Raw genomic sequence first — 15,104 nt, 5'->3', positions numbered from 1 at the left:
TTCAATAGAAGTGCTGAGATAGAAACAGGCTTCTTTGGCTTTCTGGTGAATTGCTGGACTCTTCTGAAAGTACAACAACAGAAAGGCTGTAAAGGGAGTGTAATGTAATTGGATGGTAATGGTTGATCTGGTGTTATGTTGCATTTGCTCATCTAACTGCATGTAAGTACTAAAAAGTTGTAGCTGATTGTAAATTAGTCTGTAGCACTAGCTCATCACAAACAGTTTGCTTCACTTCCATGTACTGAGTCATGCTCCTTCCTGTTTACTCTCTTTAGGCTGGGTTCACCTGACAGGTCACTGCCTAAATGCATTATAAATTTCATCACATCACACTCATCTCTCCCAGCTTTAGACTCAAATCCCATAATCCTTTGGAGCCCTTTTGACGTTCAGCATTCACCTGATAATTTTTCTCACCCGTCTCACAATTATTTGCCTTGAGCTAACCATTAAGGAGCCTCAAGGTCCCGACTTCTACAACACACACACCTATACTCTCATGTAAACAACCACTATTGTTAATTGGCGTGTTCATACACTGGCATAGACATACACATACTCAGACTGGTATGCACACTATCACCTGGATATTCAGGATTTATCTGAATATCCATTAGGCTGCCAATATGCTCACTACATCAGAACAATGTGGGACAGTCTGGATCAACTGGCAGACAGTTCATGCAGCTGCGTGAAATACATTAATTATTACTTACAAAAAAACTACAGAGAGTCACATGGGTGTTTATTTCTGAACCTGTGTCAGACTTGATCTTAGCACCAACACTGTCTGTGAAAAAGGTAACACGTTACAATTCAGTGACACTTAAGGACAGTGTTGATAAGCCTACGTAGCATCTATATAAGCCCTTTATGATAACTGAATTACCTACTCAGTGTGGTTCAAGCTCCCTTTCCAGGACCTTCACACTAACTGTCCCTCAGTGGTGGAATGAACTTCCAACCTTCAAAAAACAGCTAAAGACCCACCTCTTCCATGAACACTTAACTAACCCCTAAAACACCAACCCCACATTATCCTTTAAAAAATAAATAAAATAAAAAATGACTCTGGTACTTACACCTCTACTCGGCGCACTTTGCTTTTCTAGAACACAATTATAAATCTTGTACAGTAGCACTACTTGTACGGTTCTCTGCTTGATATATCGCTTTGCTTGTATTTCCTCATTTGTAAGTCGCTTTGGATAAAAGTGTCTGCTAAATTAATAAATGTAAATGTAACTGACATAAATCTAAATAAACATTTATTCCAACCAGGGGGTGTACACAACGACATGACACCTACAGTATATTAACTCTTTGTGACCACTTACATAAACCTACATAAACATATGTAAATGCTTATTCCAACCATGTGGTGTGAATAGAGCTGGAGCCTTTACATACAGTAAGCACTTTTTGCCGAGGGAACCAGGGTGATACTAACTTCCAGGTTGGCCTACAAAAATACATCTTCCCTGCAGCACTCTGCCATGTCATATAGTAGTGATGTGAGATAGCTTCTGAATAGAGTATAAGTGGAAAATTGAGCAGGTGGTAACTTCCAAAAATCTTATTTCTCTGAAACACATTCATAACCCTGTCATTACGGGGGTCACTGCATTAACGGTAATCCATATCAGTTGACATCAACTTGACAATTGGCAAGCCAGTCTTTATGATGGCTGGCATCTGATGAAATAAGACTTTATAAAAGTTTAAATAGGCTTATGTCAGATGTCATGAAGGGTTTCTGTAGGTGTTGTAGCTTTATGAACTTGTGTTTTCAAAGAATTCAGTGATTATCATTTTGAATTATATATACATATACACTTTTATTTACTATACGTATCATGATGTCCATTCATGACAAGGTCTGACTGGATGGTTGGCTTGGCAATATACACAAGGTAATAAAGCCCATAAGCATGTGCCTATTGAGTGGTGTTATCAATATTTGTAATGCCACCTTATAGCCATCTTTAGCTCTTACCAGACACTGTAGTGCCAGTTTATAGCAGTTTATACTGTCTATTACTGAGCTTCATTTATATGTATATTATTGTGGACAGTTTGTCCCTGTATGACCAAATGTGACTGTAATAGCTGAAGCATGAAACATTTTTCTGACAGTGCATGAACTCCAACTTGTAATTACAGCTTCCCTTGTTCTTTTTCAAGCTCGAGAAAGACCTTTCACAGCCCATCTTTCAAGTTAGCATGCTTTTACTTCAAGCTCTCTCTACTACTACTTTAGTGTTCTGTGAAAGCACTAAAAGTTATGGTGGCCATCCAGTGCAGAAGAAGAACAAGGCCCAGTGATCAATCTTAATTCAATCTTTCACAATGTCTGATGTCCAGAGTGAAGTTGCCTATTAGAGCTGTATTTTAGATCCATTTATCATGAGGATGTCTGTTGATTTGTGCTTCTCTCACTTGGTTTTCTGGTCTGAAAAGAGCTTCTTGGGTAGCTTTGTTATATATCACAGCACAACAAATAGCATATGACTATGTTTGCACGTTCAAGGTTACATGAGACATACAAAACAGTATGGATTGTTTTTGGTCCATTTTTCATAAATATTCATTGGCAGGCATAATTGATAGCTGTGGGGGGTGATGGAGCCAGTACCCAGTCATGTCCAAAGCCCAGTGGGGGAACAGTAGACCACAAGAGAACAGATCTCACTGACCTTAGGCTGCTGTGGATGTGAACAGCATGGCTCTAGTGTCAGATCCACCGGAGATTAGAGTGAACCGAGGCATAAATCAAGGAGATTGGTTTTGGCTGGCTCACTGTATGCCATTCCTCATCTACTAACATACACCCCCCCCTCTCTCTCTCTCTCTCGCAGGTGCGCAATGATTTGACCAGTGAGCTTGAGAAGGCAGATATCCAGATAGCAGATACTGAGAGTTTTTCTAATGACCCCTGTGTTAATGTGAAGAAACTGAAGGTAAGACAGCATCTATGATTTATTTCTGAGCTAAAAACACTTTACATCTCATTTTCCATTATAGAAAAATTAAAGGAAAAGCCAACATAAAAGTTCTAATAAGGTGTCAGGCCACCTTTCACCAGAACACCTTCAATCGATTCTATGCAATGTCAAGAAAAAGTATGTGAACCTTTTGGAATTTCATAGTTTTCTGAATAAATTTGTCATAAAATGTGATCTGAGCTTCATCTAAGTCAAGGGTATTGACAAATATAATATGTCTAAAATAATACAAAAAATTCTGATCTTTCATGTCTTTATTGAGAACAACCTAGAAAAACCCATAGTGCTTGTGGAAAAATTATGTGAACCCTTCAGTTAATGACCTCAAAAAAGCTAATAGCAGTCAGGTTTTAGCACACCTGGAGTCTCGTTAAGAAAATGATTTGGAGGTGTGGACTACAGCTACTTTGACTGATAAAAACCCCTCAAACTTTTGGCGTTTGCTCTGCACAAGAAGCACACGCTTATGTGAGCCATGCCTCACCAAAAAGAGCTTTCAGAGGATCTACGATCAAGAATTGTTGATTTGCATAAAGCTGGCAAGGGTTACAAAGCGATTTCAAAGACTTTAGAAATTCAATTTGTTTGGCAAACATTTTACAAATGGAGACACTTTGGGACTGTCGCTACTCTACCAAGAAGTGGACGCCCAGTCAAAATGACGCCAAGAGCACAACGACGACTCATCACTGAGGTAAAGAAACAACCCCAAATGACAGCCAAAGATTTGAAGGCATCATTGGAACTGGCTAACATCTCTGTTCATGAGTCTACAATACGTAAAACATTGAACAAGCAGGGTATCTATGGCAGGACACCACGAAGGAAGCCACTGCTTACTAAAAAGAACATTGCTGAACGCCTGCAGTTTGCAAAAGAGCACATTGACACTCCACAGCGGTATTGGAAAAATTTTTGTTGACTGATGAAACTAAGATTGAACTATTTGTAAAAAGCACACAGCACTACATCTGGCGTAGAAAGGGCATGGCATATCATCATGAAAACATCAGCCCAACTGTAAAGTATGGTGGAGGAACATCATGATTTGGGCCTGCTTTGCTGCATCAGGGCCTGGCCAGCTTGCAATCATTGAGAGGAAGATGAATTCCCAAGTATATCAGACAATGTGAGATTGTCTGATATAATGTATATTGTCTGATAAACTGTCAGGATAATGTGAGAATGTTCGTACGTCAGCTGAAACTGTGTAGAAGTTGGGTGATGCAACAGGACAACGACCCAAAACACCGGAGCAAGTCCACAACATAACAGCTTCAGAAAAACAATATCGGCCTTTTGGAGTAGCCAAGTCAGAGCCCAGACCTCAACCCAGTAGAGATGCTATGGAATGACTTGAAGAGAGCCATACACATGAGACATCCAAAGAAAATGACAGAGCTAAAGCAGTTCTGCCAGGAAGAATGGGCTAAAATTCCTCCTGAATGATGTGCAGGTCTGATCCACAGCTACAGGAAGCACCTGGTTGAGGTTATTGCTGCCAAGGGGGGGTCAACCAGTTATTAATTGTAAAAGGGTTCACTTACTTTTTCCACTGCCATTTTGAATGTTGAATGAGTGGGTTCAATAAAGACATGAGGGACCAGAATTTATTTTGTGTTATTATTTTAGACACATTATATTTGTCAATACCCTTGACTTAGATGAAGATCAGATCAGATTTTATGACAAATATATTCAAAAAACCATGAAATTTCAAAAGGTTCACATACTTTTTCTTGCCACTGTATGCCTCTGGAACTATGCATGAGATGTGATATGAATATCGTTTTTCCAAAAGATTTTCCCTCAGTTTGTGTTCTGATGATGGTGGTGGTGAGCACTGTCTAACATGTCGGTCTAAAATCGCCCACATGTGTTCAACTGGATAAGATCTTGTGACTATGAAGGCCATCACATATGATTTACATCATTTGAATACTCATTAAACCATTCAGTGAGCACACTGTGGATGGGATGGGGGTGGGGACATTCTTGAAGAGACCACTCTCATCAGGATAGAAATGTTTCATCATAGGATGAATTTGATCGTTCTGCATAATTTTATATTTAATTGTCGTGACCCTTCCCTTCATTGGCAACCAGACCCCCTCACGGTGAGGTTCTAGCATTCAGGCTTGTGCAATTCTCTTGGAGTATGCCACAGATGCACTCGCCCACTTGTTGAGAATATGGTGAAGGATGACTCATCTGACCATATCACTTTCTTCCACATCTCTGTATACCAGTGCCTGTGTTTCTTGCACTGCTGAACTCTGAAATTTGCATTTGTCTTCGTAATGTGAAAGTTTTATACACTGCAACATTATTATGAAATCCCTCCTTATGTAGTTGTTCTTTCTGACAGTCTGATCACATTCTACATTTACATTCTCTGTCACCTGAAGAACTAGATCCCATAAATGCATGTGTGACTGTTCCTATTGAAACAATGAGACAGTTGAGCAGTTTTTGGGACAGCAGCTCCTGCAGCTCTTCACCTAATAATGAACCCTCTGTATGTATAAAACCTGCTCAGCATTTTATACATGTCACAGAGTATGGTTGGATTTTCAGTGCTTAATTCTGTCAAGCAGTATGAAAGTCTGGAACAATCTATACTCGTTATATACTCAGTTTCTTAGACACACTTATATTCAGTACAAATAGTGTGTGTGAAATTTATTATATCCTATGTGTAGTGGGTTGCAGAATAATTCAAACTGAATGGAACTGAACGTCAAATTGAATTGACATATTTAAATTTCCCACTCCCTGTAGTTGCAGAGTAATACATGGTAGCAAGGGGTTAACGCTTTCCATTTGACTTCTGTCATACATTACATCGATAGATACAGAAGTAAACAAAAGCATGCATTAACTCTAATATAAGGTTTGAATTCTGAAATCCTGTACACTAATTTCCAGTCTATAGTGTTGTTACAGTTGTCTGGTTACTGTTAATTAAACTATTATTGGTATTTGTTATGTTGTAATTCTCCTGCAATGCTCAGCCCCCAGTGTGTTTGTTGAAGTTTGTTACAGTTCTCTAATCCCAATGGAATTCCAGCAGTTTTTCTTGACATCTTAAGAACTTTCCTGAAACTATCCCATATGTTTAGTTGAAGCCATTATCTTTGTGTTTGCATTATCCACGAATTGTTGTTAGCAGCCTGTTTAATTGGCTGCAGTAATTTGATGCTTAAGAAATAATTTGTGTGCCTCACTATGATTGGCAGTGAAGACAAATAGTGGTGGTTTCTTTGCTAGTAAAACTGATTTTTTTTTTTTTTAAATCTATATATCTATCTATGTATGTGCCAAGCCAAGTCTGAATCCATTGGATTGCTCTGAACTGAGCCATTTCCCCTGTTACCTTCTACTACAACATATTTAACTCATCTTAATGCCTCAACAAACATTTTTGAAGAGTCATTTCCCTTCAGCGTTTCTAACTCTTACTGTGTAACCATTGCAACTCTTATTCCTAAACCAGCATTGTATCTTTGTGGTCTCCAGTTCCCAAATAACATCACAGAAATGTTTCCTTTCAAGGACCATATTTTCACCTGACATCATCTCTTAGAGGGTAAAACATCCTCACTCACAGTGACTCATGCACAGCAATGATGGAAAAATCATAAATACATTAACTAGCCTACTGGGCTATTGAAAGCTCCAATGTGCTCGTTAATCCTATTTTCTGCTTGCCCAGAAGTCCAATTAAGTAGGCTAAAAAATGGCAATTAATGTAATTTTCCTCAAAGTTGTAGTCCTCTCCTGATAATGTCTCTGGTGATGAAGCATATCATGTTTGTCCCAATGACAAAAAGGCAAAAAGTCTTTGGCTAACATTTTGGTTATGGACTTTGGTGTAACACAAAATACATTATAAGTCTGGTTAGTATCTTCATTTCCACTTGACGAAGTATTTAAATGCAAGGCGACTGTGTGTTGCGCTACCCTTTTTGTGGTAGCACAACACACAGTCTCCTCACATTTAAACAATGTATTTTGCTCAGTTGACACTGTTTCCACATCCTGATGTCTAGAATCTGTTCATACTAATTAAGATGCCTAGTAACAGTTTCAAACTATGTCCTCGGTGCACAAGAAGAAATCTGCATCACTCTGCATCAAGAAATATATAAACCAATTGGATCATCATCATCATCATCATTTAATCTTAGTAAGCACTTTAGCCTGGTCAGAGTTGTGGTGGCTCTGGAACCTATCATGGGAACACTGGCCGTGAGGTGGGAATATACCCAGGCTGGGACAGGCACACTCATTCAGACAGTAACCCAAGCTCTGGATCAAATTGGGGACCCTGAAGCTGTGATGCATCAACACTATCCATTTCACAACCTTGATGCCCAGTGAAACAAACAAAAGTCAGGAAGTAGAGTATTTTCCTTTCCCAGTTTGTTGGATGAGTAAATAAATTTTTAAAAATCATGACTGTTATACAAACAACGCACTGAACCTGAAAAATGAATGAAAAACTGCTACCTTGTGTACGTAAACTGCTTGAACCCAGGCTGGTAATTTGTCCACCACTGTTCAAATCCAGCCATAATAGTTCTACAGCTAATAGAGTTTAATGGTGTATTCAGAGAGTGAAAGACACTTTGGCTTATTTAGCATTCATTTTGGCTTGTTGAATTTCACAAACATTGTGAACAATTTGCCGCACTGGCATCGATGCAGCCTTTATTTGAATGTCTCAGAACTCCTGGATGGTTGGAAGCATTTTCACAGGTTAAAAGCCCTCACTGGAGGGTCTGAGCACCAGTTTCCACTGACTGAGGCATGCGGAAGAGCCTGAAAAGGAAAACAGGATTGTTCCTCACAAAAGCTACAATATCCCAGCATGTTTTCTGGCTGTTGTGAAGTGCTGTGGAGATATTGAGAGGAGCCAGGCGTTTTTGAAGGCACTTACTGAGGCTGTGTGAGGAAGAATACAGGAGATTGTTAGACCACACACCATGCATACTTCTTCAATGATGAATTTACTTGATTGTTCTGAGGCTGTGGGTGCTGGCAGGAAAAGTGCTATAGGCTTTAAATTGGTGTGAATGTAAGCTGCTCATTAGTGCACATTTATTGGCTGGGTGTCTTGTGGTTTTGGGTGTTCAAGATGAAAGCTGCTCTAAAGTAAATAGTTCAGTTTTGTAGATTTTTTGATTTCTACACAGATTTAAAAACTTTGTGGATCAAAACAGAACAACAAATTTCATGATGTATATATTTTGTGTATTTATTTGACATCACAATATTATTTAGGTTATGTATGTTGAGAATGCTGCAGGATTTACAGCATATAATGCTTATTTTAAATCTTGTGAGGTGTTTTTATACAGTCGTCTGACATCTTTACAGGAAAGGGATTAGAGAGAAGAACCTTCTGTTAATAATAATTTGGCACTATTATTTTATTAATCTCATTACAACATCACATTCATGAATATGTGAGATATCTATCTGTCATCTTATCTTGTGGGAATTGCCCATAGCCTAGCTGTTATGGTTTTTTGCAGAGATGGTTATAAATAACATGTTATAGATTAACATATCTATAACATATGTTGCTGAGAAACATCTACGACAGTGGTAATTTAAAAATAAATCAGCCAGGATCAGTCTTCTCATTTGTGTTTAATATGATACAGCCATATCAATCCTAAAATTAGTATTTTTTAAATATAATTATCATGTATGTTTCCACTGTCCAGCATACCATCTCAAACAGTGTTGTCTCCTGGTGTGCCATGTGGGGGAAAGTCTAGAGCCTGCAGTCTTTAGTGCAGTGAACCAGGTCTAGAGCCTGTAGTCTGTTGTGCCTCAGTGTACGGAGTCTATACAGTGTTATCTGTTGTGCCTCAGTGTAGCAAGTCTAGAGCCTGTAGTCTGCAGTGCCTCAGTGTACCCAGTATAGAGTCTGCAGCCTGTAGTACCTCAGTGTTCCAAGTCTTGAGCCTTCAGTCTGCAGTGCCTCAGTGTATTCAGTCTAGAGCCTGCGGTGCTTCTGTGTATTGAGACTAGAGCCCACAGTATACACTGTCTCAGTGTACCAAGCTGCTGAAAGATTGATCTTTTGTGATGCAGAACTGGACAAGGTGGAAACACAATGCTGCAGAGTGAGCTGAATTATTTACAGACTCAATCAGGCAGCGTGTATTTAGGCTGCTGATAGAGAGCAGTGCTCTGGCCTTTTTGGGTATCAAACAATTCTTAGTACTGACATTAATGTCTGCGCTGTAACAGATGGAGTCATTCGGTATAATATGGCCCTGCCCAGCCAAGCTTAACACACATAACTCTTCTCACTTCTGACAGATGCTATAGTATTCTACAATTATCCTGTGCTGTTTTGAGAATGGGATATGATTTCCCAGAATGCAGAGATCTACTTAAGCATATGTAGTGAACAGAATTTCCTAATTATTCAATTTTAATAGATTTGTACAACTGGGTACCATGCCCAGCACAGTGGCACATATGATACAGTAGCATGGCTCTAGGTTCCCTGTTCAGTCCTGAACCTGGGTTACTGTCTGGGTGAAATTTTGCATGTTCTCCCTTTGTTTGAATGTGTTTCCTCAGCTTTCTCCAGTTCCCTCCCACCTCCCTAGCACATGCCAGTAGATGGATTGGCCAGGGTATATTCTAGCCTGGCAGTGTTCCCAGGATAGGCTCTGGATCCACCCCACCCCTCAACAGGATAAAACAGTTACTGAATGATTGAACTAGGTGTGAATAGTTGTGCAGTGTAAAGAGTTGCCACCTCATAGCTACAGGGTCCGCAGTTCAGTCCTGAGCTACTGTCTGTGCAGAGTTTTTCATGTTTCCCTGTGTCTGTATGGGCTTCCTCTGGGTTCTGCTCCCTCCTCCCAAAAACATTAAAGTAGGTGGATAGGCTACATTACATTAGTGTTAATGAATGTGTTGATCTGTGTGCATGGTGCCCTGTAATAGACTGGCATCCCGTCCACAGTTTATTCTGGCCTGTGCAGCGTTTCCAGGATAGGCTCTAGATCCACCATGATCCTTAACAGGATAAAGTGCTTACTGAAAATAATGAATGAATGATTGAATGAATGGTCTTTGCAACTTGTGTCCAATAATTGCTTACTATGCTTATAGGACAATGATGTGAGGATCATCATTGGTCAGTTTGATGAGAACCTGGCCTCTGAAGTCTTCTGTTGTGTGAGTATTTTTAAAAAAAATACTTGACATCATACCTTTATTTTTTAGGTCATAAATGTACTGTAATGACATACATGGTTTACATACACTATACTGAAAACATGTGTAACTTTACTAAGCACTTGTTTTCAATATAAAATATATTGTCAGTGTGGTTGTTTCTGTGTCCTGATTGGGGTATGAAGTGAGTATCGAATAAATCGCTGCTACAAACACCTTCTGCACCTTTCTGAATGAATCACTGATACAAATCCCTTCTGCATCCCTTCTGTGCCTTCTAGGCCTATAACCTGAACATGTATGGCAGTAAGTATCAGTGGATAATTCCAGGATGGTACCAAGGCAATTGGTGGGAGCAGGCAAACTCAACCAACTGCACCACCAGAAAATTGCTTACTGCTATGGAGGGGTACATAAGTGTGGATTTTGAGCCTCTCAGCGCCAAACGGATTAAAGGAATCTCTGGAAGGGTAAGTGTCTGGCATTTTACATGATTTCAATATACCTTAATATAGTTGTTGTCCATTTTGATATTGTTTGGACAACAACAATGCGTCTTATAAAAGTAAAGTTACAATCCACTGTATTCTTAAAATACAGTACAGTGCACAAAGCGAGTGACATAAAGACATGGCTTGCCAAGGTTGGTATGGAAGAATTTGAGTGGCCTGCACAGAGTCCTTACTTCAACCCCACTGAACACCTTAGGGATGAATTGGAATGTCAAATGTGCACCAGGCCTTCTCACCTGACATCAGTGCCTGACCTCACTAATGCTCTTGTGGTTGAATCAGCAAATCCCCACAGCCACACTCCAAAATCTAGTGCAAAGCCTTCCCAAAAAACTGGAGGCTGTTATGATAGCAAAAGGGCAACTAACGGGAACATATGGGTGCGATGATCAGGTGTGCACATATTTTTGGCCATGTGATGTATATGTTAAACTATAAGTTTTGACCTGATCTTAAGATTTGTATTTATAAAGTTCAATATTTCTGTGATTTTAACCAATAAAACCTTGATAGTACCTTGTAATTCCAATCGCTAATTAAAGATAGTCCAGATCATTTTTACTCAGTGTCAGTTAATAGTTAATGATTTAATTTTCCTTATAAAGTTTCCTTATGCTAATCATCAGAAATCCCTAAGATTGCTTTGTCTGCTTTATTCCATGTTCAGACACCCCAAGAGTATGAGCGGGAGTACACCAGAGAGAGGGAGCAAAAAGGAGTAGAGGCCAGCAAATTTCATGGTTTTGCCTACGACGGCATCTGGGTGATTGCTAAGACACTAAGCCGTGTTATGGAGCTGTTCCGTCAGAAGCAGAGGCATGACATTTACCATAACATGACCATGGATGACCAGGAGGTGGGAAAGTTAGTGCTGGATGTGATGAACGAGACCAACTTCTTCGGAGTGACGGTGAGACCCTGTTCCTCTGTCAACCTTTCAGTGCAAGTGTGAAATGCAGGCTGACAGCCAGATCTCTAATGAACTGTGATGTTCCTTGTGATGCCTCATCGAAATTCATGAATGGATATTTGTTAGGAAAAACAACACTGATCTTCAGTGAAGCTTGGGGAAACAAGTCTTCCATGTACAGGCCTCACATCCTATATGTTCTAAGTATCCTTTAAAAATCTGTTGCGCTTGAGGGCAATGAGACTGTGGAAACAGTCAAATTCTTGGTATTCCTGGCAGCCATTTATGCTGAAAAAGCACTAACTTTATGGGCAACTTGCAAGATCTATGTATGCTGTTTTGGCTGAGATGTCAAGGGACATTTTCTCAGGCACAAGTATTATAAAAGCCATTTTATGATTGGTGCTGTTGACATGCATGAGTGAGATAGTGAGTGTAGACAGGGATGAGGAAAGGCATTGATGTAGGGGCGGGGTAACAGACCTGGCATGTGAGACCAGGAGCAAACAGAAAATCTAATAGAAAAAAAAATAGAGGCAGCTTGCAGAGAGGTGAGAACCAGAGAGAGCTGTACCGATTTGGTATGCAGGGAGCATCGTGCCTGCAGACATGCTTTGTGTGTGTGTGTATGTATGTGTCTGTGTGTGTGTCTGTGTGTGTGTCTGGAGCGATAGGATGCTGCTGGATACAAAAAGAGAAAGAGAGCTAAGGGAATGAAAAAGGCTTGACAGGAAATGTAAAGCTGGTGAATACAGCTGTTGCAGTAGCAAAGAGCAAAGCATGAGCGCTAATATAGTGTAAATCAAGTTGTTTTGAACCCTCTTAGGTCTTAGCCAGAGGTTATTTCACATCTATCATTGTCCCCCTGGTGAAGTGTGGTAGACACTCAGCTTGACAGCACCTACCTTGGGCCCTGAGAACACAGCCTCCCTCCTCAGCACTGCACAATAATAGAGGGAAAATCACTGCAGTAAAACAAACAGCTCTCTAGGAAGAAAGAGAGCAGCAGTGTAAGCAGAACAGCAAAACAAGATACTTTATAGAGGAATGCTGTGTGGGGTATTTTACAGGAGAATGCTAGGTTGCTGTGGTAATTCCCACAGAGAGAGCTTTTTCTCACAAAATATGACTGCTGATCAATTTGCAGAATAAGCACTGAAATGTCAGCTATTCATTTCCCCAGTATAACTGCCTTATTTGCAGTCTGCAGGTTGCTTCTTTTTTTAAATTCAAGGTTATAGTTGTTCTTTCAAAGGACATTTTCCTACGCACATGCAGCACCTATAGAATTTCATATTACTGTTGCGTGTTCCCTGCACTCAAAGTCCCGTGATGCTGTAAACTCTGACTCCTGGACTCTCTCTGTCAGAGTCTGAAACCACCGAGCAGGGTTATTGATCGAGCGGCAGCACACTTTAGGAAGTAAAACATTAGCTCAGTGAAGCCTCTGGGGAGTACAGATCACTCTAATGAGAGATCGAGGGCTAGACCGTTGCTGAACTTTTGACTGGATCAGAGCCAGTTACAGCTTTTCCTGCTTTGAACCTCAAACTCATTTGTTTCCTATTACACATGATTGTAAATCTACAACAGTTCTAAATGTCAAATTAAAAAATGGCCAGTTCTTGAAATCACTTTACTTAATGGTATAGTCGGTGAATTTGGAAGAAGTTGGCAAAAGCTTAGTCTTGTTAGCCAGAGTTGTTGCTCAAGAGTCTGGTACTCGTCACCACTAAACATGACCAAGAACCACGTATTATCATGGAAAAATGCTGTTTGACTTAACAACCATATACTTTGGGTGTTTCTTGAATGTTTGTGTGAATGAGAAAGGACAAATATGTAAACTGGGTATGTATTTTATTTTGGGTGAATATAATAAACATAATTTGGCACAGAAGGAAGACGTGTATATTGGGATACATATTCATACTGTACAACACTGAGAGATATGCACTATATGAACAAACATATGTAGACACCTGACCATCACATCTATATGTGCTTTTTGAACATCCGGTTTCAGATTTAGTCCCCCTTTTGCTGTCATAATATCCTCCACTCTTCTCAGAAGGCTTTCCACTAGACTTTGGAGCATGGCTGTGGGGATTTGCCCTTTCAGCCACAAGAGCATTAGTGATATCAGGTACTGATGGCTGGTGAGGAGGTCTGGGGTGAAGTCAGCTTTCCAGTTCATCCCAAAGGTGTTCAGTGGGGTTGAGTTTAGATCTCTGTGCAGGACACTCAAGTTCTTCCACTCTGACCTTGGCAAAAAATATGAAACGGTCTCTATGGACCTCGTTTTGTGCACGGGGCATTGCCATGCTGGAACAGGTTTGAACCCCTTAGTTCCAGTGAAGGGAAATGTAATGCTGCATCATACAAAGACATCCTACACAATTGGGGGCTTTCAACTTTGTGCCAATAGATTGGGGAAGATCTGCATATGGGTGTGAGAGTCAGGTGTCCATAAACCTTTGGCCATATAGTGTACATGCATGCATTATTTACAAAGGATGCTACTAAAATTGCTGTCAAGCTTTTTGGCCATGCTCATATTTGTCAGTATACACTAATGTAGGGTTATGAGGGTTGCTCATAAGAGTTGAGAATATGTATGAGAACATATATGAGACTCGACTTATATGACTTTATAATTTTACAATACACCATCACCCATCCATACATTTTCTGTACAGCTTATCCTTACTGAGTCGCAGGGAACCTGGAGCCTATCCCAGAGGGCACAAGGGGCCTAGACGAGATGCCAGTCCATCACAAGGCACAATCATACACACATTCATGCTATTCAGTCTTTGGACGAAGATCACAAAGCACGGGGAGAACATGCAAACTCCGCACACACAGGGCTATGGCGGAAATCAAACTCTCAACCCTTGAGCTACCGTGTGCCCTCAATGCAACCTAAACTGTTGTGCATTGGATATAGATGGCATATGAACGAGGAAGCTCAGTTTTATAGTTACTAGTGTGATTTGTACTACATGGCATTTACATAGATGTCCGAGAATTGAATGTAATGCAAACATTTATGCAATAGAGCCTCAAAAATAAAGATGAACATGATGAAGGGACTAATCTGCACTTCAAAGCAGAATGTCTTTAGAGATGATATAGGCTCTCAGTCCCTTCCCTGGGTACTAACCAACAGACTTCTAATCATCGCCACAGTAATACTGGGTGCCATTGAATCCAAATCCAGTCCAGTGCCTCATTAACCAAGTCAGTTGGCACACAGCCTTTGCTCAATACTTAACAGATAATGAGCACAAGGCAATGTTTTGACACAATGTTGAGGTTTCATGGATAATGGTCTCCCTTATTAGAATATTTTTTTTTTCTTTTATCTGATCAGTCATCCACAGTGACCTGTCAAACAGCCATTAATTCATAATGTTCAGTGGGTTTTGTGTTATATTGGTTCCCAGATCCTATTATCCA

General features: G+C 40.1%; 1 protein-coding gene across 1 annotated transcript in view; it reads left to right on the top strand.

Annotated features, from left to right (window-relative positions):
• Nucleotides 1-15,104, top strand: part of gabbr2 (gamma-aminobutyric acid (GABA) B receptor, 2) — a 199,646-nt gene that overhangs the window by 121,664 nt on the left and 62,878 nt on the right. The window contains exons 4-7 of the mRNA XM_017454005.3: nucleotides 2,862-2,963; nucleotides 10,155-10,220; nucleotides 10,502-10,690; nucleotides 11,400-11,642. Coding sequence (XP_017309494.1) covers nucleotides 2,862-2,963; nucleotides 10,155-10,220; nucleotides 10,502-10,690; nucleotides 11,400-11,642 — 600 coding nt within the window. The remainder of the gene's footprint in view (nucleotides 1-2,861; nucleotides 2,964-10,154; nucleotides 10,221-10,501; nucleotides 10,691-11,399; nucleotides 11,643-15,104) is intronic.

The sequence above is a fragment of the Ictalurus punctatus genome, chromosome 24, assembly GCF_001660625.3.
Source record: "Ictalurus punctatus breed USDA103 chromosome 24, Coco_2.0, whole genome shotgun sequence".
Taxonomy (NCBI): Eukaryota; Metazoa; Chordata; class Actinopteri; order Siluriformes; family Ictaluridae; genus Ictalurus; species Ictalurus punctatus.
Note: the sequence above shows the minus strand (reverse complement) of the source record. Positions and strands in the feature narration are given on the sequence as shown.